General features: G+C 47.0%; 1 protein-coding gene across 9 annotated transcripts in view; it reads right to left on the bottom strand.

The window, feature by feature from the left end:
- Nucleotides 1-26,785, bottom strand: part of LOC139566926 (teneurin-3) — a 248,776-nt gene that overhangs the window by 49,303 nt on the left and 172,688 nt on the right. For all 9 annotated transcript variants that reach the window (XM_071388307.1, XM_071388305.1, XM_071388304.1 and 6 more), the window contains 6 exons: nt 24,597-24,716; nt 21,064-21,196; nt 20,658-20,786; nt 12,574-12,705; nt 12,186-12,321; nt 10,199-10,342 (listed from right to left, as the gene is read on the bottom strand). In XM_071388307.1, coding sequence (XP_071244408.1) covers nt 10,199-10,342; nt 12,186-12,321; nt 12,574-12,705; nt 20,658-20,786; nt 21,064-21,196; nt 24,597-24,716 — 794 coding nt within the window. The remainder of the gene's footprint in view (nt 1-10,198; nt 10,343-12,185; nt 12,322-12,573; nt 12,706-20,657; nt 20,787-21,063; nt 21,197-24,596; nt 24,717-26,785) is intronic.

Genomic DNA, 26,785 nt, shown 5'->3' on the forward strand with positions numbered 1-26,785 from the left:
AATTAGAGGAACGCCAAACACCTGCCTCTAATTAAGAGCCATACCAGGCAACCCAAAACCAACACAGAAACAGAAAACATAGAATGCCCACCCAACCTCACGTCCTGACCAACTAACACACAAAAACTAACATAAATAGGTCAGGAACGTGACAGTACCCCCCCCACAAGGTGCGAACTCCGGACGCACCAGCACAAAATCTAGGGGAGGGTCTGGGTGGGCATCTAACCACGGTGGTGGTTCAGGCTCGGGGCGCGGTTCCCACCCCACCATAATCCATCCTAACTTCCTCCCTCCAAGAATGTCCACCCTCTTTTGACCCCCACAAGATTCCCTTAACAACATATCTAATAGGGACAACCCCGGGACAGAGAGATAAATCAAGAAAGAGGGATAGATAAGAATATAGAGATAGATGAAGATAGAGAGGGAGATTAGGATAGAGGGGCAACTCCGGACTGAAAGGCAGCTCCGGACAGAGAGACAGCTCTGGACTGATGGGCAGTTCTGGGTATCCAGCCTTTTCAGGCTGAAGGGCAGCTCATGGCTGACTGACGAATCTCGATGCTCATGGCTGGCTGACGGCTCTCGACGCTCATGGCAGGCTGACGGCTCTCGACGCTCATGGCAGGCTGACGGCTCTCGACGCTCATGGCAGGCTGACGGCTCTCGACGCTCATGGCAGGCTGACGGCTCTCGACGCTCATGGCTCTCTGACGGCTCTCGACGCTCATGGCTCTCTGACGGCTCTCGACGCTCATGGCTCTCTGACGGCTCTGGCTGCTCATGGCTCTCTAACGGCTCTGGCTGCTCATGGCTCTCTGACGGCTCTGGCTGCTCATGGCTCTCTGACGGCTCTGGCTGCTCATGGCTCTCTGACGGCTCTGGCTGCTCATGGCTCTCTGACGGCTCTGGCTGCTCATGGCTCTCTGACGGCTCTGGCAGATCCTGTCTGGTTGGCGGCTCTGGCAGATCCTGTCTGGTTGGCGGCTCTGGCAGATCCTGTCTGGTTGGCGGCTCTGGCAGATCCTGTCTGGTTGGCGGCTCTGGCAGATCCTGTCTGGTTGGCGGCTCTGGCAGATCCTGTCTGGTTGGCGGCTCTGGCAGATCCTGTCTGGTTGGCGGCTCTGGCAGATCCTGTCTAGTTGGCGGCTCTGGCAGATCCTGTCTAGTTGGCGGCTCTGGCAGATCCTGTCTGGCGGGCGGCTCTAGCGGCTCCTGTCTGGCTGACGGCTCTAGCGGCTCCTGTCTGGCGGATGGCTCTGTAGGCTCATGGCAGACGGGCGGCTTTGCAGGCTCATGGCAGACGGGCGGCTTTGCAGGCTCCTGGCAGACGGATGGCTCAGATGGCGCTGGGGAGACGGATGGCTCAGATGGCGCTGGGGAGACGGATGGCTCAGATGGCGCTGGGGAGACGGATGGCTCAGATGGCGCTGGGGAGACGGATGGCTCAGATGGCGCTGGGGAGACGGATGGCTCAGATGGCGCTGGTGAGACGGATGGCTCTGGCCGGATACGGCGCACTGTAGACCTGGTGCGTGGTGCCGGAACTGGAGGCACCGTGCTAATGATAAGCACCTTCCTACTAGTGCGGGGAGCAGGGACAGGGCACACTGGACTCTCAAAGCCCACTCTATACCTGGTGCGAGGTACCGGCACTGGTGACACCGGGCTGAGGGCAAGCACATCAGGATTAGTAGGGGGAGAAGAAACAGTGTGTACAGGGCTCTGGAGACGCACTGGTAGCTTAGTGCGTGGGGCCGGAACTGGAGGCACCGGGCTAGATACACGCACTACAGGGAGAGTGCGTGGAGGAGGAACAGGGCTCAGGATACGCACTGGTAGCCTAGTGCGTAGTGTAGACACTGTAGGTACCAGGCTGGGGCGGGGAGGTGGTGCCGGAAATACCGGACCGTGGAGGCGTACTGGCACTCTTGAGCATTGAGCTTGCCCAACCTTACCTGGTTGAATACCCCCGGTTGCCCGACCAGTGCGGGGAGGTGGAATAACCCGCACCGGGCTATGTAGGCGAACCGGAGAAACCATGCGTAAGGCAGGTGCCATGTATGCCGGCCCGAGGAGACGCACTGGAGACCAGACGCGTTGAGCCGGCCTCATGACACCTGGCTCAATACCCAATCTAGCCCTACCAGTGCGGGGAGGTGGAATAACCCGCACTGGGCTATGCACTCGTACAGGAGACACCGTGCGCTCTACTGCGTAACACGGCGCCTGCCCGTACTCCCGCTCTCCACGGTAAGCCTGGGAAGTGGGCGCAGGTCTCCTACCTGCCCTTGGCCCACTATCTCCTAGCCCCCCCCCAAGAAATTTTTGGGAATTACTCACGGGCTTTTTTGGCTTCCGTGCCAGACGCGTTCCCTCATAGCTCCGGTTCCTCTCCTCGGTAGCCTCTGCTCTCCTCAGTGCCTCCACCTGTTCCCATGGCTTTTCGGGCTTCCAGCCACGTCTCCTTGCTGCCTCCTCAAACCACCGCTCCTGGGCTTTAGCTGCCTCCCTCTCTTCCTGGGAACGGCGATTTTCTCCTGCCTTAGCCCAGGGACCTTCTCCATTCATTATCTGCTCCCATGTCCAGAAATCCTTGTTTTTCTCCTGTCCCTTACTCCGTTTATTTTTCCCTTGCCGCTTGGTCTTAGCGTGGTGGGTGATTCTGTAACGGCGGTCCTCCTCCTCTTCTACCGAAAAGGAGGAGTAGTGAGGGAACCAAGGCGCAGCGGGTTGTGAACACATTATATTTATTAAAGACAAGACAAAAACGAACTATACTTGATAATGATACAAAATAACAAAACGAAAGTAGACAGACCTGAACGACGAACATACATAAACACGAGAACGCACGAACAGGGAAAAATAGCCTACATGAAATGAACAAACCGTAACAGTCCCGTATGGTGCGACAAACACTGACACAGGAGACAATCACCCACAACGAACACTGTGACAACGCCTACCTAAATATGACTCTTAATTAGAGGAACGCCAAACACCTGCCTCTAATTAAGAGCCATACCAGGCAACCCAAAACCAACACAGAAACAGAAAACATAGAATGCCCACCCAACCTCACGTCCTGACCAACTAACACACAAAAACTAACATAAATAGGTCAGGAACGTGACAATGGTTCTCAATCAGGGACAGCTGTCTATCGTTGTCTCTGATTGGGAATCATACTTAGGCAGCCTGTTTTTCCACCTGAGTTGTGGGTAGTTGTCTGTGTTTGTAACGGCTTTCGTCTTCCTCCTCGTCTGAGGAGGAGAAATTAGAAGGATCGGAGGACCAATGTGCAGCGTGGTAATTGTTCATCTTGATTTAATAAAAGTGAACACTCAAAATACAAAAAAAACAACAAATGTGAAAAAACCTAAACAGTACTGTCTGGTGCAGACACACGAAGACTGAAGACAACCACCCACAAAACCCAACACAAAACAGGCTACCTAAATATGGTTCCCAATCAGAGACAACACAAAACACCTGCCTCTGATTGAGAACCATATCAGGCCAAACACAGAAATAGTAAAACATAGAAATACACACATAGACTGCCCACCCCAACTCACGCCCTGACCATACTAAATAAAGACAAAACAAAGGAAATAAAGGTCAGAACGTGACAGTGTTAGTGGCCTGTATAGCCCTTGTCAGCTTCACGTTCGTTTTTGTTGTTTCTTGTTTTTGTTGGCGACATTCATAATAAAAATAAATATACGCTCACCACGCTGCACCTTGGTCAGGTCATTTCCACCCTGATGACGATCGTGACAGTAATGGCTATAAAAGCTTAATCTAGGTAATGGCTATAAGAGCTTCATCTAGGTAATGGCTATAAGAGCTTCCCTGTGGTGCTTGCTTGGTCTCTGAAAGAGTTTGACTGTCTCCAGCTCTTCTGACGTCAACACAACCGAACCAAGTGTTTTTTTGTCTGATTTTGGAAAACAATAACAGCTTACTAAAGTGAGACACTACAATAAATGACGCGGCCAAGGAAAGGGAGCGAGAGGTGGAGAGTTTAAAATGGGGGAATGAGAACGAGGCGCCCCCGGCTTCCCCAGGTGCCAAGGACTCCAGTGGGATTGTGGGTAGTGAGGCCCACCTGCTGAGCTGGCTGCTGGAGCTACAGCACCACAGGCCTCTGAATAGGCCTGATAAGGAGAGATGAAAGGAGGAGAGTAAGAGAGAGAGGGGGGAGATGGAGAGAGGGGGGGAGACAGGCCCATAGGAAGGGGGGGGGGACATCACAGGGTTTCACCACTCCAGGGTCTTCCGTCACCACATAACACGCTCCCAACCAATCAGAGACGAGATGGTCGGTACGAGGACACGGGAGAATATGTGTGTTAGTGTGTATGTAGGCTATGAGAGAAAAGGTGTGTGTGTGTGTAAAAACACCTGCCTCCTACTGCCTTTACGTAGTTTCATGTGTGTGAGAGTGCTGCCAAAACACACAGGACCAGGAAAAAGGGAATGACAGAGAATTAAATATTGAGAATGAGTTCGTGTGAGAGATGTCTGGAGTCTACAGGGTGAGATGGGTAGTGGCACACTCGGAAAGTAGAGTGCTTCTTTTTCCCCTGTCCATGAATGCTGTCTTTCAGATTACAGACATCACTGCTTCCCCTGAGAGACCTGCCGTGGTTGCAGATGCCGGATGGACATAATAATGGCTGCCAAACACTATGCTTATCTGGACCTGCAGGCCCACTGGAGAAGAGGCTGGCTAGGCAGAAGAGGGGATTGAAAAAACGAGTAAAAGAGAGATGGGGGGGACGGGGGGGAGTGTCAAGTTGTGAATCTACTTAGAGAACACATTGGTGTTTGTGACACAGGAAGGAAGACATCGTCGACACAGGAAGTGTTTGAGGGCCAATCAGGGCTTTGAAGCCGGCAGACAGGAAGTTGAAAGGATGGAACAGCCTGACGGAGGGGGAAAAAAAAAAGCGAAAGCTGTGGCTTCATCTCGCCCATCTCTCTCTTCTCCCTCTCCTCCCTCTCTTTCCCCTCCTTCTAAACTGTCGAGCGACTGACAGATTCCTGGATTCCTAGCGGCCTTACGTAAGAGGAGATGTCTGATGAAAGATGTGTGGTAATGATAGTCTACGAGGAGAAAGCTGTGATGTGGTCGTCTATCACTTTACTGCTGCTGGCCAACACTTCTTACATGTCCATCCAGCGGGGGGTGACATAATGAGTGTGTGTGTGTTGTGTGTGTGTGTGTGTGTGTACATGCATGTGTGATATAAACCAGAAAGCACAACAGGCTCTGATTCAGATATCACTGCAGAGGGAGAAATACTAGAAGCTGCTCGCAGATTGAAATAAATCGATGCATATGAAAGCATTTTTCAAGGAAACAAATATCTGGACAGCAATCTCACAGTGAGAGGGATCTGTTAGTCGGTGTGTCTGATCTGGGTGTGTAGTGCAGTGACACGCACGAGACCCACACACACTAACACACACATCGCTGTTGTGAGGGCTCAAGTTCTCGCCGAGTGAAAGCCCTGGGGATTTAGAGAGAGGGATGACTGGTAATTTGATGGATGTGGTGACAGATAGAGGACATTGGGAAGGAGGGATGAAGGAGGGAGAGATGGAGGGAAGGAGAAGAAGGCTAGTGTGCCCGCTGCCATTGTACTGTGATATATGACACACTTCCTGTGGCCACGGGAAGAAGACAGAGACTAACAACGACAAGGATGTCATTACAACCACATAAACAACAGTATAGTTAAGAACACTAGAACCACATGGAAGAAAATGAAAGTATTCTACAAGAACCAATATCACTCCCTAGAAACACAACCTTATGGAACAATCCTTGGATAACTTTTCAGAATTCACCGATAAATTGGTCCACATGGAAAACTAAAGGCAAAGAAGCCGTAAATCACTTGGTAATAGGAAATACATTTATTTCCATGACAGAATTCAAAAAGTATTTTTGGACTGGCCAATGTAGATAGTTCCAAATGCATTCAACTTAAAATGTACATATCACAAAACAACTGTATTGTGGCAGCCTTTTTGGCTCTGTAGAGCAGTGACGCAGGTCCAGTGTCCTATCTGTGTCCTAGTAGGTGGACTAAAGGACTGAAGGACAGAACCTGTGTTGTGGCGGCCATTTTGGAGCAACAGAGCAGTACAGTGTCCTGTCCTAGTAGGTGGACTGAAGGACTGATGGACAGGAACTGTGTTGTGGTGGCCATGTTGGGGCTACAGAGCAGTAATGGAGGTCCAGTGTCCTGTGAGTAGGAGGCTGGCTGAGATGCCCCAGTAATGGGGTCTGATTGCTGTGCTAGCTGATGGAGTAATGGGGCCAATCAAAGGGCCAGGGAGGGAGTTAGAGATATGGGGTTGTAATGGAGTGGTTGGGGTAGTAGGTGTGTGTGTTTCGAGGGGGAGTGAGTGTGTGTATGTGCGTGTTTGGGGGTCTTGGAAAAGGGAGATAAGGAGAGGGGTGACTAACTGGGACCCAGAGGCGGGTGGGAGAGTGGGGGTGTTGGGTCTGGGTCAAACTGCCAACTGTTTGTGTAGTGTGTTCGTATGTGTGTGTGTATGCCTGTGTGTATGCATGTGTGTGTTCGTGTATGCGGGTTTGTGTGTGTTTGTGTGTGTGTGTGTGAGATGAAAGACTAGCGGAATTCCCTCAGACAGCTGGGACTAAGCCGGAGAGGTGAAAAAAGGCTTAGTGTCACTAAAGAGCTGGATGGCTGAAAGAGCAAGACCCCCTAAACACTCCCTGTACCTCCTACACCACCGCCCCGGCAACCTGAGCCTGCCTGACGACGATCGCCCCCGACAACCAAACAACCGGACACGTGATTATACGTTCATTAGCTTTGTGTGTGTTTTGTAGCGGGCTACGAGCATTGTGAGTTAATGTGTGTGAACCAGAGAATGAACGGAGGGGAAGCGTTTAACAGCAATTAGGATTCAGCGCATCAATGTCCTTCAGCCAGATTTTTACTCACACTACTACATAGCCTGTATTCAATACCAGACACTTTTGTCATTCTCAGACTGCTCCTTTGCTTCCCCCTCAGCATTGTGAATATTCAGAATAATGTCTATGGCTTTGATCGCTGCAGCTAGTTACTGAAGCCACTTGCTTGTGACACATTTGCAGTATTTTTTAGACAGTATTTTGTCATTGAGCTTCGGTTTGGTGAGTGCAGAATGTGAGTGACTGAATACGAGCGTCTGCTACAGGACTGTAATGTCAAACATGCCGTCGGATGGTTGAAGGTTGGCCGTTTTCTAACTAAACTTCAATAAGTCCAGGACTTCCCATAACCATGCATTCATTCTGCAGGCCTTTTGGCTCCTACTACAATAGCTACAACTATTTCCAACCGACTCTACTGTTCATAGCAGTGGGATAATCTTTTCCATACAGTAAGTCTACAGAGAGTAGTAAAAGTTCACTCCTTTTCCTAAAAGTTCCATAAAAGTGCACTCCTTTTCCTAACTCTGTTGGTATAAACTATAAACTTGAGTAGTTATGAAGGAACGTTCAGTTTAATCATCAGTTTAGGGTCATGGGTCACATTAAAAAAGAGTGTAGATTATAACGTTTTAATGAAGCTAAAGTCATATACTATATATGTACTGGGGCTCCCGAGCGGCGCAGCGGTCTAAGGCACTGCATCTCAGTGCAAGAGGCGTCACTACAGACACCCTGGTTCGTATCCAGGCTGTGTCACAACCGGCCATGATTGGGAGTCCCATAGGGCGGCGGACAATTGGCCCAGCTTCGTCCGGGTTTGGCCGGTGTAGGCCGTCATTGTAAAAAATAATTTGCTCTTAACTGACTTGCCCTAGTTAAATAAAGGTTAAATAAATAACGCAAAATTCCAGATATGTTCAATAAATTCCCTGGTTTTCACAAAATCCCAGTTGGATCTTTGGGATGTCCCTACCCCATTGAAATTGAAAAGGATTAAGGATAGGTAAGGGTTAAGGTTAGGGTCAGGGTTTAGGGTAGCACACGTCCCAAGGATCCCAGATAGCAGTGATAGCCTCATTACTCTGGTAGATTGGGCCTTCACTAGGAACCACCATTATCCCCTCTGTCCTTATGGACATCCAATGTGGGTGTTTGTTATAGACATTGACTCTGTTAAGAGTCTGTCTGGGAGGGTATTTATGACAGGCAAATCTAGCGGACGCCCGTCCCTGTCCCGGTCTGAGCTGATCTTATCTCTCCCACTCCTGTCATGGTCGTTTGGTCGTCTCGACAATGGGGCTGATTCAATTAAGTCACGCGTCAGTTTGAAAAGTCGACGCACGTCAAACTTCAGTCGTTTATCTGATTTAAACGCTGGGGGGAAGCTGAGGCGTCCCGGGCCGTACCCACACTCGTTCCAACTAATGGTTTCTGTTTTTTAGGATGTGGATGTGGGTTGGCGGTCTGGGAGTTGAGGATAAGGGGATGGTGTGTGGGGGTTTTGCTACACATTCACTTATGAACACATCCTCTCCTGACCGGTCTTTACCTTCTTTAAGGGTTTTAGACATACAGTATGTGTTAAGGATACTTAACCCTCTCTCCTCCCTCCTCTCCCTCTACCTCTTTCCCTCCATCTCTTTCCTTCCTCCCCTCTCTATTTCACCCCATCCCTCTCTCTCTACCTGTTCCCCTCCATCTCTTTCCTTCCTCCCCTCTCTATTTCACCCCATCCCTCTCTCTCTACCTGTTCCCCTCCATCTCTTTCCTTCCTCCCCTCTCTATTTCTCCCCATCCCTCTCTCTCTCTGCCATCTCTTCCCCTCTGTTTCTCCTGTTGAAGTATCACTGGTCAGGGTAGAGCGTGGCATGGCTGGCATACATCACAGCCTGTCTGATGTCTTGTTGATGACATGGTGGCCCGTAAACGTTTCGGCTGCCAAGTATCTCTCTCTCTCCATCAAGGTCGCTCTGACAGATAAGTCGATGATGCTCTTCGTTTGGTTAGCAGTGTATACATTAACATGAGTGCTAGACGAGATCTGTCGTCAGTCAGCCCCTGTTGTGGCTTACAGGCGCACGCACGCACGCACGCACGCACGCACGCACGCACGCACGCACGCACGCACGCACGCACGCACGCACGCACGCACGCACGCACGCACGCACGCACGCACGCACGCACGCACGCAACGCACGCACGCACGCACGCACGCACGCACGCACGCACGCACGCACGCACGCACGCACGCACACACACACACACACACACACACACACACACACACACACACACACACACACACACACACACTGATTCATTCCTGTCTACTGTGATGTGCCTTAGTGTTGTTAAAGCTCCTCACCGTGTCTGTACGATAGATAGCACCTGTAATTGATGTGCCGTTGAGCTTCCTGTTTAACAAGCTTATGTCAGCGAATAACGATAAGCCCTGTGTAAATCTGTTGAGAAGGACCACTTAGGTAGCTTGTAAAGGTGAATAAGGCATGAATTAGAGTTACGGCTGCAGGATAGGCATTAAGCTGGAGGTAGAGGTGGTGGGGGAATCTGTACGTGTGTGACGAGCAGAGGAGAAAGACGGCTCCTTCTCACTGAAGTTCAAACGCCGACTGTGGTACTGCAGGCATTGTTAGCAGAAAACAGGATCCTCCTTCGTGGTCAATATTCCTGGAAATGAAACGTTTTTCCGAAAACAATCATGGCACCAATAATTGCTTCTAATGCATCAGATGTTATTTTAAAATCGCAGTTATAAGGATAATTTAGAAGCTAATGGCAGCCTGCAGTACTCCGGTCGGCCTTCAACTTGAGTTACTCAATGAGAGGGGGCAGCACTGAGCTAGCCTGCAACGTCACTTCCTGGACTAGTTCAAACTGTGCATGTTAGGTCTCCATGAGACGCCTTCTTAACAGACTTCATTTGGCTTCATTGCGATATTGAGTCTTCACATAGGAAAGAATATTGTCACATGATTGATGGCTCATATATACAGTCATTGGTGATGAGTCAGTGTGTGTGCATGTGTGTAAATGTGAGTTTGTTTGTGTGTGTGGGGGGAGGTACACGCATGTGTGCTTGGTGTGTGTGTGTGTGTGTGTGTGTGTGTGTGTGTGTGTGTGTGTGTGTGTGTGTGTGTGTGTGTGTGTGTGTGTGTGTGTGTGTGTGTGTGTGTGTGTGTGTGTGTGTGTGTGCAGTCATGTTCCTACCGTTCTGGATATCCAGTATATGGTGTTTGTCCAGCGTCCAGCCTCCCATGTTGGACGCGTCCAGCTCATAGCCCTGCAGTGTAGCTGTCCTCTTCTCCCACAGGATCAAGTCCAGACACGACTCGTACTCAAAACCCACTGACACTACAACAGGAACAGGAAGGAGGGGATCGGGTTAGCACAGACACTGTTAATGACAACACTCCAACTGACTAACGACAAGTACAAGCCTAGACAATGTTGTTGGTATTATTATTTTTTTTGTCGAGGGACTCTAATTAGTCGTCTTACACAAGTACAATTCATCTCTGCCGTCATATCTCAACACCTCCACTCAGTTTGTAATAATATAACTTTCCCAAACATGATAACCATCTTCTTACAGCTCTTTTTAAACTCCGATCTGTCTTCAGCCGATCACATTACGACCAACCCCCCTCTGATGGATCAATAATGGCGCAGGCCAAATTACCAGACAGGGCGTAATGCAATTGGAAAAAAAACGAATGCTGACGAAGGGGAGGTTAGAAGGTGAAAACACAATCAATCAATATGACTTGGGCCTGGGCCATTTCTAATCACACCCTCCTATTCCTTCTCCTATCTCTTCCTTCATGGCAAAGCAATAATACATTAGACTCAACAATAATAACCCTGCAGCGTCTACACCGTCTAACAGTTTGTTTATGTAGAGGCGGTCATTTTGTATTTATTTACATATGAGAGACACATGGGTAGTTTTACACTGGCCAACTTCCTTTCCCTCCCTCCCCAATCCCCCAGGACTGAAAATAACAAGCCGCTGCCTGTCTGCCTGCCTGTCAGGGACTCGGAGTGAAACAGCTTGAGCGTAGGGTGACAAGTGTGTTTAGGGATTTCATTGTGAGCTCAACCATCAACGGTCTCCAGAAGAAGCTGCACCCCCCAGCTGTATTTTATTTAGAAGGAAGCCACACCTTTTGCCATGACCTTCAGAAAGCTGAGAGAGTGTGTGTGTGTGTGTGTGTGTGTGTGTGTGTGTGTGTGTGTGTGTGTGTGTGTGTGTGTGTGTGTGTGTGTGTGTGTGTGTGTGTGTGTGTGTGTGTGTGTGTGTGTGTGTGTGTGTGTGTGTGCGTGCGTGTGTGTGTGCGTGCGTGCGTGAGTGAGTGAGTGCGTGCAAATACAAGAACAATGTTATTCCTCTCTGCGTTGGTCTTTGTGTCGTAGAGTTATCACACACATGTGAAAAGAAAACACCGGAAGAAAAAAGTGAAGAACGACCAAAAGCAGCAGTTGTGTTTTGTGTGGAACGCATTAGCATATCATCGTGAAGACAGACATCACACAGGCTGATCTGAAGGCCTCAACGTGCTGTATTAGACCAAAACACTTCCTTAACCGTTCAGCCCACACATCTGAGTGAAGTCAGTTCTTTGACAGCAGCCTGTTAGGGACTCCCTGAGCATTTACAAAGAGCTGTTTAAGCAAAAGGCAAATGTAATGTATGTGCTCTACACGGGCTTAGGAAAGGCGGACAAAGGAGTACGCCGTACGATAGCTTCACTGAAGAAATAGTATGTGTGTCTGCCGGTCACCTTTCATGCCTAAGAGGAACTGTCCTTTGGGGACAAATCAACCTTAAAGGGACATTTCTAAATGTTTCAACTTGATATTCATCATCTCCAGCACCGCCCCAACATCAACACGTGTGAAAATGGCACCTTGCTATGTTGGGTAGTGAAGAAAATAGAGGAAGACAAGTGTTTCCAATGACATCATCAACCAATTAGCAGACAATTAGGAAGCAATTAGTAGGCAATTGGTTAAAAGCACATGCTGCACACCGATGACGTCATTTGAAACATTTATCTCCCTCTATCTTTTCCCCACAAAACCTAGAACACACGTTGATGTTGGGTTGGTGCCGGAGATGATGAATATGAAGTTGAACATGCTTTACATTTCCCTTTAACTCGTAGCGTACTTTGGCCTGCTCCACAGTACTCACCGACTGCCTCAGACAAGCCGTAGACCTTCTGGTTGTAAGCGTCTGTCTTGTCCCAGATGAAGGTGTAGGAGAGGTTGGGCTGGGCAGGGAACCACTTCTGGAACAGACGCCCCACCACCGCCACCATCAGGTGCACCTGGAATAGATTATGGAATAAACACATTTTCAGACGGGCATTACAATGGCCAGCTAGGGCAAGACTGACTGTACATTTCGCACTCAAAAGGCATTTGACATCAAAATAAATTGTAGCCTTGGTTTTCTGTTAGCAAATTAATCCAAAAACATCGATTCACTGTATTTTGGGCTGTATTGTAAGACCTACAAGACCTATGGAGATAGCAATGCCAGTCACAATTTAGTTGCACCTAAAGAAGAAAGCCCCTACCTTCATGAGGTTGAAGGGCACACTGGCCTGGGTCATGGTGACCTTGAGGACAGGCTTGTAGCCGGCCGCCCTGCTGCCCAAGTACAGCAGGTTGAGGTCGCTGCCCGGGATGGACGTCTCCTCCTGGAGGACCTGTTGGGGGGGGACACATCAAAGGAGAGTGGGTCAAGAAGGGTTAGTACATCTTAGCACACCCTGAGAGGACTGGAGTGGAGAATGTCATCTTTGAACACTTTTCAGTGAGAACATCAAAGCAGAAAGGGTTCAGAAAAGTCTCAGTACAGCTACACTCCGGGTGGTGTGGCAAAGTGACAAGAGAACGGAGAGGTCACACGGAGGCAAGAACGCTATTCATTCATCTGTGAAAACTATTTGGAGAGAAAGGAAGAAGGAAAATAGAGAGAGAGATCTCCCTGGCCTGTTTTCTCAGCGTAGTGACCGTCCTCGTATGGAAGGCTGTTTCATATAACCATAAGCAGGGGTTATCTCGGTGGAGGGAAGCTTTGACATGGGTCTCAACAAGCCTATGATATCCAATATGGTCGCCCAATGACAACGGAATCAATCAAAATGAAAAACAAATTGAGGGTGGAAAAAGTGAAAGGTAAAAGGTAAAGATTTAGTAAAGATTTAGTGGCTAGGCCACCACGGGTTGACCCCCCCCCCCACACACACACAGACGGTGTCACCGTCACCACAGACTTAATTACCCTGTGCGGCGGGTGTGTTTTCTTTCGGGTAAACTGTGTGTCTGCACATACAGTATGTGTGTGTGTCCTGAACACAGTCCGCCAGCGAAGGGACCCCACCCTGGTCTCCCCAGCTAGCTCTAACTACAACGTCTGGCCTAAGAGCATGTTTCTCCTGGCTTTAAACTAACTCCTGATAGAAACACTCTGTTATTACATCTTCTCTGGTGTGTGTGTGTGTGTCTGCTTTCTGGTGTGTGTGTGTGTGTGTGTGTGCTTTCTGGTGTGTGTGTGTGTGTGTCTGCTTTCTGGTGTGTGTGTGTGTGTGTGTGCTTTCTGGTGTGTGTGTGTGTGTGTGTGTGTCTGCTTTCTGGTGTGTCTGCTTTCTGGTGTGTGTTATCTTTTGCAATCTAGAAGGGGGACAGTTTTTTAACTGCAGGATATAATAATACCGACTGGTAATTCATTAAAGGGTTTAATGAGCGGAGCCGAGATCAAACAATAAACGGGTGCTTTATTTTGAAGTGCCCCCCGCCATTAAAGGGGAAGTGTAATGAAAACATATGGCTATGGGGGTAATGGACTAGAGCTGTATCTTAAAGGGATACTACGTGATTGGGACCTCATTGCCAACATCCCAAAGTATCCCTTTAAAACCACCACTCCTTTAATAACACACATTGGATAATGCCATAGGTTGGGCTTGGGTCAATAGTTAGCTACGGTGGCACAAGTACTGCCAATCCATCTTATTGGATAAAACACCTCAACAGAACCTTTGCTATAAAACCTTTGTACATACTTTTGTAATGTCATGGCTGTGCAGTTTTATGTTGTACGGGAACGGTGTGGAGACTGGAGAGGCGAGTGTGTGTGTGTGTTTGTGTCTGATCTGGATAAGGATCCGTCAACTCAGAGTAATCCAGGAGATATGAGAGAGAGCTATGTCTGCAATATCCACTAAACCACCTGAACCAATACACTAACTCTATCCAAACTAATAGGCTGAAAACATAGCACTGTTATACTGTTGGTATCCAGATCAACTGTTACAGACAGCTAAGGCTGCAGCTCAGTGTGTGTGTGTGTGTGTGTGTGTGTGTGTGTGTGTGTGTGTGTGTGTGTGTGTGTGTGTGTGTGTGTGTGTGTGTGTGTGTGTGTGTGTGTGTGTGTGTGTGTGTGTGTGTGTGTGTGTGTGTGTGTGTGTGTGTGTGTGTGTGTGTGTGTGTGTGTGTGTGTGTGTGTGTGTGTGTATGCATGTGTGTTCAGCTAATAACCGCAGGCTACAGTCAATCCCATGACCCTGCTACCACCTCAGACTGGATTTGGTGTGCACCAACATCACATAGTGTAAACATCTCTAAAAAGGAATATCTAAACTCAAATCACCACGCAGGAGGATTTTAGAGTCATGCCAAATGTCTCACCCAAGTGTCCATATTTGGTTGGGGAGAAAAAAAAAGGTTTTCTACAGTATTTCTCCGGGATAAACCTTAAGGCTTAACTTACAACTTTGATTTGAATATATTTCACTATTTATGATTGTCTGTTTGTTCTTCTGTTTGACACATGGGAAAGCGATCAAGTGCTCCAGTGTCATCACTCTGTGAGGGTTCCACGTGTAGCGCGTCAGGGTGACCTTGTCCAAACTATTTTCTTCTGGTCCTTTGTGTTAATAGAACCCGCCAGCGGTAACAACGACCCCTATGTATTGGGTTCTGGGACCTGAAGAATTTAGACTATTGGTTTCATCCAGACACTGAGAACCACTGTCTCATTGTGCTCCAACTGAACACACTTGGCTAACCTTTATTTGGTCTTCTGCTTTCATTCTTTCTCCTCTGTGGAACAGCGAGCACACAATAGCGCGTTATCCCCAAGCCACATGACAGCCAAGTGTGTGTGTGTATGTGTGTGTGTGTGTGTGTGTGTGTAATACAAAGTACTTTCCTCAGCAAGACTGTTCTCTTCCAAGGAGGATTCTTAGTGGACATGTCTGTTACCGGTTATAGCAGCTCTCTGTGACTGACTGCTTTGGTACGGCTTCGTGTTAGTGCTGGGTTCCTTTAATTGTGTTTTTCCTTTCCTCACCCCCCCCCCACACACACAGACACACAGACACACACACACACACACACACACACACACACACACACACACACACACACACACACACACACACACACACACACACACACACACACACACACACACACACACACACACACACACACACACACACCCCTTGTGAAGGCCCCTGGGGTATAGCTGTCCGACCCCTGCGTCCCTTTATAAAACGTTAACCTCCTTCACCATCCGCCTCTCCTTGCACGAGCTCTGAGGCTTTATAGTTCTGCTCATAACAACATGAACTAATTCAAATCAGGACCCGATCGTTTGGGGACTGGCTGGGCCGGGGCACTATGCCTGTTCCTGTGTGCTTGTCTCTGTGTGTGTATGAGAGAGTCTGTGAGTGTTTCTGTGTATTGTGTGTGTGCCTGTGTCTGATTGCTTGCGTTTCTCAGTGTGTGTTTGTGTTACTGTGTGTATGTCTGTGTGCATTTATGTCTGTGTGTGTTTATGTCTGTGTATGTTTATGTCTGTGTGTTTATATCTGTGTGTTTATATCTGTGTGTTTATATCTGTGTGTTTATATCTGTGTGTGTTTATGTCTGTGTGTTTATATCTGTGTGTTTATATCTGTGTGTTTATATCTGTGTGTGTTTATGTCTGTGTGTGTCTGTTTATGTCTGTGTGTTTATATCTGTGTGTGTCTGTGTGTGTGTTTATGTGTTTATGTCTGTGTGTGTCTGTGTGTGTTTATATCTGTGTGTGTCTGTTTATGTCTTTGTGTATTGTTTGGCTGATGGTGCAGAACACAGCCTTATTAAAGTAGTGCTTTAGACTGAAGGAGTGCCAGAGAAGAGGAGACAGAAGTTGGGCCAAGAGGTATCAAAGTCTATCTGGCTGCACAGGAGAGTTGAGAGAGATAGAGAGAGATAGAGAGAGATAGAGAGAGATAGAGAGAGAGAGAGAGAGAGAGAGAGAGAGAGAGAGAGAGAGAGAGAGAGAGAGAGAGAGAGAGAGAGAGAGAGAGAGAGAGAGAGAGAGAGAGAACTCATTTGGAGCAGATAAAACATGTGTTTGGCCCCCTGTATCAGCTTTATTCACACCGTGTCTGGCACGGCTAGAAACACTATACATGGATTTAAATGCTCACTCTCTTCATCAAGGCTTCTCCTCTTTGAAAGAAACAAAGAGCATCTGTGCAAACAGTTAGAAAATCGCTAGACCTTGTATTCACTGGGCTGTTAAAGGTGTGCTTTTACACTTCAAGTACTTTTTGAGGTCCCGGTAAAGCTTGGGTGAAGCAGTGTGGGGTGTTATGGGCCATTAGATAACGAGTTGTTTGGATCCTGGATGCTGATTGGTTGTGGGACAACAACTCCCGCAAAATACCATGACGTGTTAATGTCATAATTCCACTGTCCACAGCCCAGGCAGGAAATTCATAAATGTCATCTCCAGTACAGAAGAGGTGAACAGGAGAGTTGAACAGGTGAGTTGAACAGGAGAGTTGTACAGGAAAGTTGAACAGGAGACTTGAACAGGTGAGTTGAACAGGTGAGTTGAACAGGTGAGTTGAACAGGTGAGTTGAACAGGAGAGTTGAACAGGAGAGTTGAACAGGAGAGTTGAACAGGAGAGTTGAACAGGTGAGTTGAATAGATGAGTTGAACAGGAGAGTTGAACAGATGAGTTGAACAGGAGAGTTGAACAGATGAGGGAACTGGGTGGGTCTGTATAGAGGGGTAGTGAGCTGGAAGTAGAGTGAACTGGACGAACCCTAGCTGACCGTGTTGTGAGGTGTGTGTACAGTGGGTGTTTGATGTACTGGACGAACCCTAGCTGACCGTGTTGTGAGGTGTGTGTACAGTGGGTGTTTGATGTACTGGACGAACCCTAGCTGACCGTGTTGTGAGGTGTGTGTACAGTGGGTGTTTGATGTACTGGACGAACCCTAGCTGACCGTGTTGTGAGGTGTGTGTACAGTGAGTGTTTGATGTACTGGACGAACCCTAGCTGACCGTGTTGTGAGGTGTGTGTACAGTGGGTGTTTGATGTACTGGACGAACCCTAGCTGACCGTGTTGTGAGGTGTGTGTACAGTGGGTGTTTGATGTACTGGACGAACCCTAGCTGACCGTGTTGTGAGGTGTGTGTACAGTGGGTGTTTGATGTACTGGACGAACCCTAGCTGACCGTGTTGTGAGGTGTGTGTACAGTGGGTGTTTGATGTACTGGACGAACCCTAGCTGACCGTGTTGTGAGGTGTGTGTACAGTGGGTGTTTGATGTACTGGACGAACCCTAGCTGACCGTGTTGTGAGGTGTGTGTACAGTGGGTGTTTGATGTACTGGACGAACCCTAGCTGACCGTGTTGTGAGGTGTGTGTACAGTGGGTGTTTGATGTACTGGACGAACCCTAGCTGACCGTGTTGTGAGGTGTGTGTACAGTGGGTGTTTGATGTACTGGACGAACCCTAGCTGACCGTGTTGTGAGGTGTGTGTACAGTGGGTGTTTGATGTACTGGACGAACCCTAGCTGACCGTGTTGTGAGGTGTGTGTACAGTGGGTGTTTGATGTACTGGACAAACCCTAGCTGACCGTGTTGTGAGGTGTGTGTACAGTGGGTGTTTGATGTACTGTATGTATCCTTTCTCCTCTGTCACCTCACTTGAGTCTTAGGTATAACGCGTTTGTGGAAACGTGTGTGTATTCAGTACAACTAGTCTGGGTTTCTGATCGTGTGTGTGTGATGATAATGTGTGTATGATGATGATAATGTGTGTGTGATGATAATGTGTGTATGATGATGATGATGATAATGTGTGTATGATGATGATGATAATGTGTGTATGATGATGATAGTGTGTATGATGATGATAATGTATATAAGATGATGATAATGTGTGTATGATGATGATAGTGTGTGTATGATGATGATCATGTATATAAGATGATGATCATGTGTGTATGATGATGATCATGTGTGTATGATGATGATAGTGTGTGTGTATGATGATGATAATGTATATATGATGATCATGTGTGTATGATGATGATAATGTGTGTATGATGATGATAGTGTGTGTATGATGATGATAGTGTATATATGATGATGTGTGTATGATGATGATAATGTATATATGATGATGATAATGTGTGTATGATGATGATGTGTGTATGATGATGATAATGTATATATGATGATGATGTGTGTATGATGATGATAATGTATATATGATGATGATGTGTGTATGATGATGATAATGTGTATGATTATGATAATGTATATATGATGATGATGTGTGTATGATGATGATAATGTGTGTATGATGATGATGTGTGTATGATGATGATAATGTATATATGATGATGATAATGTGTGTATGATGATGATAATGTGTGTATGATGATGATGTGTGTATGATTATGATAGTGTGTGTATGATGATGATAATGTATATATGATGATGATGTGTGTATGATGATGATAATGTATATATGATGATGATGTGTGTATGATGATGATGTGTGTATGATGATGATAATGTACAGTGGGGAGAACAAGTATTTGATACACTGACAATTTTGCAGGTTTTCCTACTTACAAAGCATGTAGAGGTCTGTAATTTTTATCATAGGTACACTTCAACTGTGAGAGACGGAATCTAAAACAAAAATCCAGAAAATCACATTGTATGATTTTTAAGTAATTAATTTGCATTTTATTGCATGACATAAGTATTTGATCACCTACCAACCAGTAAGAATTCCGGCTCTCACAGACCTGTTAGTTTTTCTTTAAGAAGCCCTCCTGTTCTCCACTCATTACCTGTATTAACTGCACCTGTTTGAACTCGTTACCTGTATAAAAGACACCTGTCCACACACTCAATCAAACAGACTCCAACCTCTCCACAATGGCCAAGACCAGAGAGCTGTATAAGGACATCAGGGATAAAATTGTAGACATGCAACAGGCTGGGATGGGCTACAGGACAATAGGCAAGCAGCTTGGTGAGAAGGCAACAACTGTTGGCGCAATTATTAGAAAATGGAAGAAGTTCAAGATGACAGTCAATCACCCTCGGTCTGGGGCTCCATGCAAGATCTCACCTCGTGGGGCATCAATGATCATGAGGAAGGTGAGTTATCAGCCCAGAACTACACGGCAGGACCTGGTCAATGACCTGAAGAGAGCTGGGACCACAGTCTCAAAGAAAACCATTAGTAACACACTACACCGTCATGGATTAAAATCCTGCAGCGCACGCAAGGTCCACCTGCTCAAGCCAGCGCATGTCCAGGCCCGTCTGAAGTTTGCCAATGACCATCTGGATGATCCAGAGGAGGAATGGGAGAAGGTCATGTGGTCTGATGAGACAAAAATAGAGCTTTTTGGTCTAAACTCCACTCGCCGTGTTTGGAGGAAGAAGAAGGATGAGTACAACCCCAAGAACACCATCCCAACCGTGAAGCATGGAGGTGGAAACATCATTCTTTGGGGATGCTTTTCTGCAAAGGGTACAGGATGACTGCACCGTATTGAGGGGAGGATGGATGGGGCCATGTATCGCGAGATCTTGGCCAACAACCTCCTTCCCTCAGTAAGAGCATTGAAGATGGGTCGTGGCTGGGTCTTCCAGCATGACAACGACCCGAAACACACAGCCAGGGCAACTAAGGAGTGGCGCCGTAAGAAGCATCTCAAGGTCCTGGAGTGGCCTAGCCAGTCTCCAGACCTGAACCGAATAGAAAATCTTTGGAGGGAGCTGAAAGTCCGTATTGCCCAGCGACAGCCCCGAAACCTGAAGGATCTGGAGAAGATCTGTATGGAGGAGTGGGCCAAAATCCCTGCTGCAGTGTGTGCAAACCTGGTCAAGAACTACAGGAAACGTATGATCTCTGTAATTGCAAACAAAGGTTTCTGTACCAAATATTAAGATCTGCTTTTCTGATGTATCAAATACTTATGTCATGCAATAAAATGCAAATTAATTACTTAAAAATCATACAATGTGATTTTCTGGATTTTTGTTTTAGATTCCGTCTCTCATAGTTGAAGTGTACCCATGATAGAAATTACAGACCTCTACATGCTTTGTAAGTAGGAAAACCTGCAAAATCGGCAGTGTATCAAATACTTGTTCTCCCCACTGTATATATGATGATGATGTGTGTATGATGATGATCATGTATATATGATGATGTGTGTATGATGATGATAATGTGTGTATGATGATGATGTGTGTATGATTATGATCATGCGTGTACGATGATGATGTGTGTATGATGATGATAATGTGTGTATGATGATGTGTATGTCTCACCTGTGTCTCAGGTATGATGGGCCCATCCTCTGGTGAGGACCTGAAGCAGGTAGAGAGGGGAGAGGCCACGATGACAGGACTGGGCCTGATGAAACCACTCAGGTCACAGCTGGGGATGTCATTCTCCTCCTGCAATACGATTCAATATGATTGAAGATGAGTCAATACAATTCAATACGAGTCAATACAATTCAATATGAGTAATACAATTCAATACAATTGAATATGATTAAATACAATTCAATATGAGTCAATACAATTTAATATGAGTCACTGTGAGTCAATACAATTCAATATGATTCAATACAATTCAATATATTCAATATGATTAAATTAAATACAATGGAATTCAATAAGACTCAATAGAATTACATTGAATGAAATATCTTTATCAACTATATTTCACCTTCTTCATGACCAGGGTGTCCATGACATAGAAGACGTTCCAGGGGATCCACACGGTGCGGTACTGTATCAGGAACGGAGCCCGCTCGAAACTCAGGGTCAGACTGGCCCCACCGTTGGTCAACAGGTCAAACCTGGAGAGATGGAGAGAGGTGGAGAGAGATGGGGTTAGAGATGGAGAGAGATGGGGTTAGAGGTGGTGAGAGAATCACACAGGCATGTACATTCACACAGAGAGACAGGCGGACAGACAGACACACATAGGCACGCACACACACACCCCTTCAGCCCACACACACAGACAGTAGAAAGGGCCTTTTACGTGTTCACACATTTCCTCCTGGTTGTTCTTGGGCCCCGGAGACAGAGATCTCTGTATCTTTGACACTGATGGAGGTAGAGTGAGGATGAAGGGTGATCAGACTGTCCTGTTCTAATTGTCTCTCCTGTCTGTCCAACCTGAGGCTCTCTCTCTCTCTTTCTCTTTCCCTCTCCCTCTCTCTCTCCTTTCCTGCTATATCTCTCCCTCTTCCTCTCTACTACTTATCTCGGAACAAAACATGTTTCTGTTCTTTCTCCTGTACTGAAAATAAGATGATGGGGCCAATTATTATTGGATGTGTGTGTGTGTGTGTGTGGTGAGAGAGAGCTCCGTTTGGCTAGCTAACTTTGTCTTTTAACATGTAACATGGCCTATAGGGAGAACCATCCGAGTGGAAGAGAGAGAAGGTCCCCTAAGTCCTGTCCTATATTCTGTGTCTGGAGGGGGCTGGTGGGGTGAAGTGTGACGACACACACGCAACACATACAGAAAATGCATAGATAAAAGAACACACTCATGCACGCACAGACAAGCAGCGACACCAGCATTCAATCTGTTACGACCAGATATATTGTTGTTTATAACCTGGGTGGTTCCAGCCCAGAATGCTGATTGGCTGACAGCAGTGGTATGTGAGACGGTATACCATGGGAGTTTGAGACCGTATACCTCGGGGGTTTGTGGTATTTGGCCAATATACCACGACTAATGGCTGAATCCAGGCACTCTGCGATGCGTCGTCCCTAAGCACAGTCCTTAGGCGTGGACCCCCTTGGGCCTTACTGCTTAAATACACTAAATGGCCAAAAGTATGTGGCACCTGCTCCTCGAACATCTCATTCCAAAATTTTGAGCATTAATATGGAGTTGGTCCCTCCTTTGCTGCTATAACAGCCTCCACTCTTCTGTGAAGGCTTTCCACTAGATGTTGGAACATTGCTGTGGTTACTTGCTTCCATTCAGCCACTAGAGCATTAGTGAGGTCGGGCACTGATGTTGGGCGATTAGGCCTGGCTCGCAGTCGTCGTTCCAATTCATCCCAAAGGCATTCGACGGGGTTGAGGTCAAGGCCAGTCAAGTTCTTCCTCACCGACCTCGACAAACCATTGCTGTATGGACCTCACTTTGTGCACGGGGGCATTGTCATGCTGAAACAGGAAAGGGCCTTTCCCAAACTGTTGCCCCAAAGTTGGAAGCCCAGCATCGTCTAGATAGAATGTCATTGTATGCTGTAGCGTTAAGATTTCCCTTCACTGGAACTAAGGGACCTAGCCTGAACCATGAAACACAGCCCCAGACCATTATTCCTCCTCCACCAAACTTTACAGTTGGCATTATGCATTAGGGCAGGTAGCATTCTCCTGGCATCCGCCAAACACAGATTCTGTCGGACTGCCAGAAGGTGAAGTGTGATTCATCACTGCAGAGAACACGTTCCCACTGCTTTAGAGTCCAATGGCGGCGAGCTTTACACTACTCCAGCTGACGCTTGGTATTGCGCATGGTGATCTTAGGCTTGTATATCCATGGCTGCTCAGCCAGTATATTCAGTATATTTTAGCAGTGGCATGGCAGTATATTCAGTCTATTGTAGCAGTGGCATGGCAGTATATTCAGTCTATTGTAGCAGTGGCCTGGCAGTATATTCAGTATATTGTAGCAGTGGCATGGCAGTATATTCAGTCTATTGTAGCAGTGGCATGGCAGTATATTCAGCCTATTATAGCAATGGCACGGCAGTATATTCCGCCTATTTTAGCAGTGGCATGGCAGTATATTCAGCCTATTATAGCAGTGGCATGGCAGTATATTCTGCCTATTTTAGCAGTGGCATGGCAGTATATTCAGTTGATTTTAGCAGTGGCATGGCAGTATATCCAGTCGATTTTAGCAGTGGCATGGCAGTATATCCAGTCGATTTTAGCAGTGGCATGGCAGTATATCCAGTCGATTTTAGCAGTGGCATGGCAGTATATCCAGTCGATTTTAGCAGTGGCATGGCAGTATATTCAGTCTATTTTAGCAGTGGCATGGCAGTATATCCAGTCGATTTTAGCAGTGGCATGGCAGTATATCCAGTCGATTTTAGCAGTGGCATGGCAGTATATCCAGTCGATTTTAGCAGTGGCATGGCAGTATATTCAGTCTATTACAACAACATAAATGATTCCATATTATTCAGTCTATAGTAACAGGGGCATGACATAGTGGCTGGATACATCGCAACCTGCGGTGTGGAAAATCGTGCAACATCATGTATTCAATTTGCCACAGCGGTCGCCATCACACACCTATTGCAATCTAGCAGCTTAGCCTCGCCCTAGAGATTCAACCTATTACACTCCCAGCAATCACACAGAGCCTCCTCTCAATGAGGCAGGGAGCACCAAATATCACGGGTTGCACTTTTGCCCTTAACACCTCTGCTTCACAATCTAATTGGGCGCGGGTGGTGTAATAAAAGGTCCTGATGGGGCTGGGGCCTGGGAGTGATTGCACCTCTGTCCCAAATGGCATCCTATTCCCTATCTAGTGCTCTACTTTTGACCAGAGCCCTATGGGAAGCAAGTAGTGCACTATATAGAGAATAGGGTGCTATTTGGGACCCGGACTGCGTTTCCTATTTCCTGGTTGGTGTCGAGGAGGGTTGCAGGAACACTCGCTGTACTAACACCGGGGAACCGGGAGTGGGGGGCAGGGTGTAGTGGAGGTGTGTGTGTATGTGTGTTCTGTGCCCTGCGCTAGAATGACGCAGGCTAATTGATTCTGCCCTTGTAAATCCAATGCATTTTAAACAGCCCTCCAGTTCACATTTAAATGGCACAGGGTTTTCATTTGGGGTGGGGGGGGGGGGGGGGTGTTTGTGAGTGTGTGCTTTTTCATTGGGGGGAAGCTGCTGAGATTACATTTGCATGAGAGAGACGATTTTGCGGTTTCTCTCTCTTTTCTCTCTCTCACATACTCACCGATGCACAGACAACATTCACGCAAATATGCACACACAGACACACTCATAATGATTCAATCAACCAGTCCTGAAAACACAACATAAATCAAATACTGTATGAGGTGTCAGTGGTGAGGAAGACCGGAGTCCGTGGTGTGTGTGTGTGTGTGTGTGTGTGTGTGTGTGTGTGTGTGTGTGTGTGTGTGTGTGTGTGTGTGTGTGTGTGTGTGTGTGTGTGTGTGTGTGTGTGTGTACGTGGACCTACATGCCGTCCTTGCGCGTGACGGTGTATCCGTGGTCGGGGTAGTGGACGAAGGTAACATTGACTCCAATGAGGGGGGTTCCGTCTGCCGTCAGCACTTGGCCTCTGATGATGGACACCAGGCTGGGGAGAAACAACACATAGAGATGATCTACTTCGAGACGTTGTTATTTTGTACACTGCAGCTTTGAGACGCCGCGGAGACAGAGATAGAGATATCCTGAGATACACACCACGCTAGAGGACTGACAGGAAATAACACACGAGACAACTTTCACTCAGCACATTCATAAACACCACAGTATAACACTGTACCACGTCAAATAACCAATTCCCTTTTCTCGTCACCGCTATGCACGCACAAAATCACACGTGATCCAAACATCCCCCCCCCCCCCCCCCCCACACACAGATATTGTTATTCATGTGGGCTTACATCTCCCTGTTTAGCACACATAACACAGTTTGTTTAAGGGCTGCTGGGATGCCTGGGCCTTTCCCCTCTAAAGCTTATCAGCCTGATCGATTCTAGGGGACTGAGTGAATAAATCACACACAGCACACATACACGCACGAACGGATGAACACATGCACACACACACAAATGCACACACACCCACTTTGCCCACCAACACACACACAGGCCAGCAGCACGGCAAATTTATTCTGCGACAAAAATTGTTTAAAAAAAGAGGAGAAAAGTCAAGTTGTTTAGCCAGGCCCGGCTAGCGGTGGACCGTTTAGATGGGTTTTTAATCAATGGGTCTGGTCCTGTGGAGATAGCTACTGTGTGTGTGCAGGGGGAGGGTAGCTAGATTTACTTATAGCTCTCCTTGCCAGGTCATTACAGCTTACACTGAGTACTAATCAGGAGCGGAGCATTGAATCACCCTGTAGAGAGAGACAGAGACACACACACACACACAACTTTTCACCCCCAGCACTATCCTTTACAACAGTCTGAGAGGATGCCAGACAGTACAGTTGATGTCCCCCCCTCCCTCTCCCCCTTCTATAGTGTAAACATGCCATAAATTACAAATTACCCAGCGTCCACGCCTCATTAATACCTGTATGTGTGTGTGTGTGTGTGTGTGTGTGTGTGTGTGTGTGTGTGTGTGTGTGTGTGTGTGTGTGTGTGTGTGTGTGTGTGTGTGTGTGTGTGTATATGTGTGTGTGTGTGTGTGTGTGTGTGTGTGTGGGGGGGGGGGGTCCTTAATGTAGCTGTAATTTATGCCTTCCATTTGCTTAGGGAGGTTGTCTGAGTGTCTGTCACCGTAAAACAATGGCTGTGTCCCAAATGGCACCCTATTCAGTGCACTACTTTTGACCAAAAGTGGTTCATCATATAGGGAATAGGGTGGCAGTTGGGATGCACAAATACCCAATTGTCACTGTTCAGGTGTCTGAGTGTTTCTGAGAGCATGTTCAATAGACGCTGCAAGGGACTATCATTACTCTGGTACTATCATTACTCGGGTACTATCATTACTTGGGTACTATCATTACTCTAGTACTATCATTACTATGGCATTATCATTACTCGGGTACTATCATTACTTGGGTACTATCATTACTCTAGTACTATCATTACTATGACATTATCATTACTCGGGTACTATCATTACTTGGGTACTATCATTACTCTGGTATTATCATAACTCTGGTACTATCAGTACTCCGGTACCACCATTACTCCGGTGGTATCATTACTCTGGTACTATCAATACTCGGGTACTATCATTACTCTGGCAGTATCATTACTCTGGTACTATCATTGCTCTGGTACTATCATCCCTCTGGTATTATCATTACTCTGGTACTATCATTACTCTGGTACTATCATTACTCTGGTACTATCATTACTCTGGTATTATCATCACTCTGGTATTATCATTAGTCTGGTACTATCATTCCTCTGGTATTATCATTACACTGGTACTATCATTACTCTGGTATTATCATTAGTCTGGTACTATCATTACACTGGTACTATCATTACTCTGGTATTATCATTAGTCTGGTACTATCGTTAGTCGGGCACTATCGTTAGTCTGGTACTATCACTACTCTGGTGCTATCATTACTCTGGTGCTATCATTACTATGGTACTATCATTACTCTGGTACTATCATTACTCTGGTACTATCATTACGCTGATGCTATCTTTACTCTGGTACTATCATTACTCT

Source organism: Salvelinus alpinus, chromosome 39 (assembly GCF_045679555.1).
Source record: "Salvelinus alpinus chromosome 39, SLU_Salpinus.1, whole genome shotgun sequence".
Classification (NCBI taxonomy): domain Eukaryota; kingdom Metazoa; phylum Chordata; class Actinopteri; order Salmoniformes; family Salmonidae; genus Salvelinus; species Salvelinus alpinus.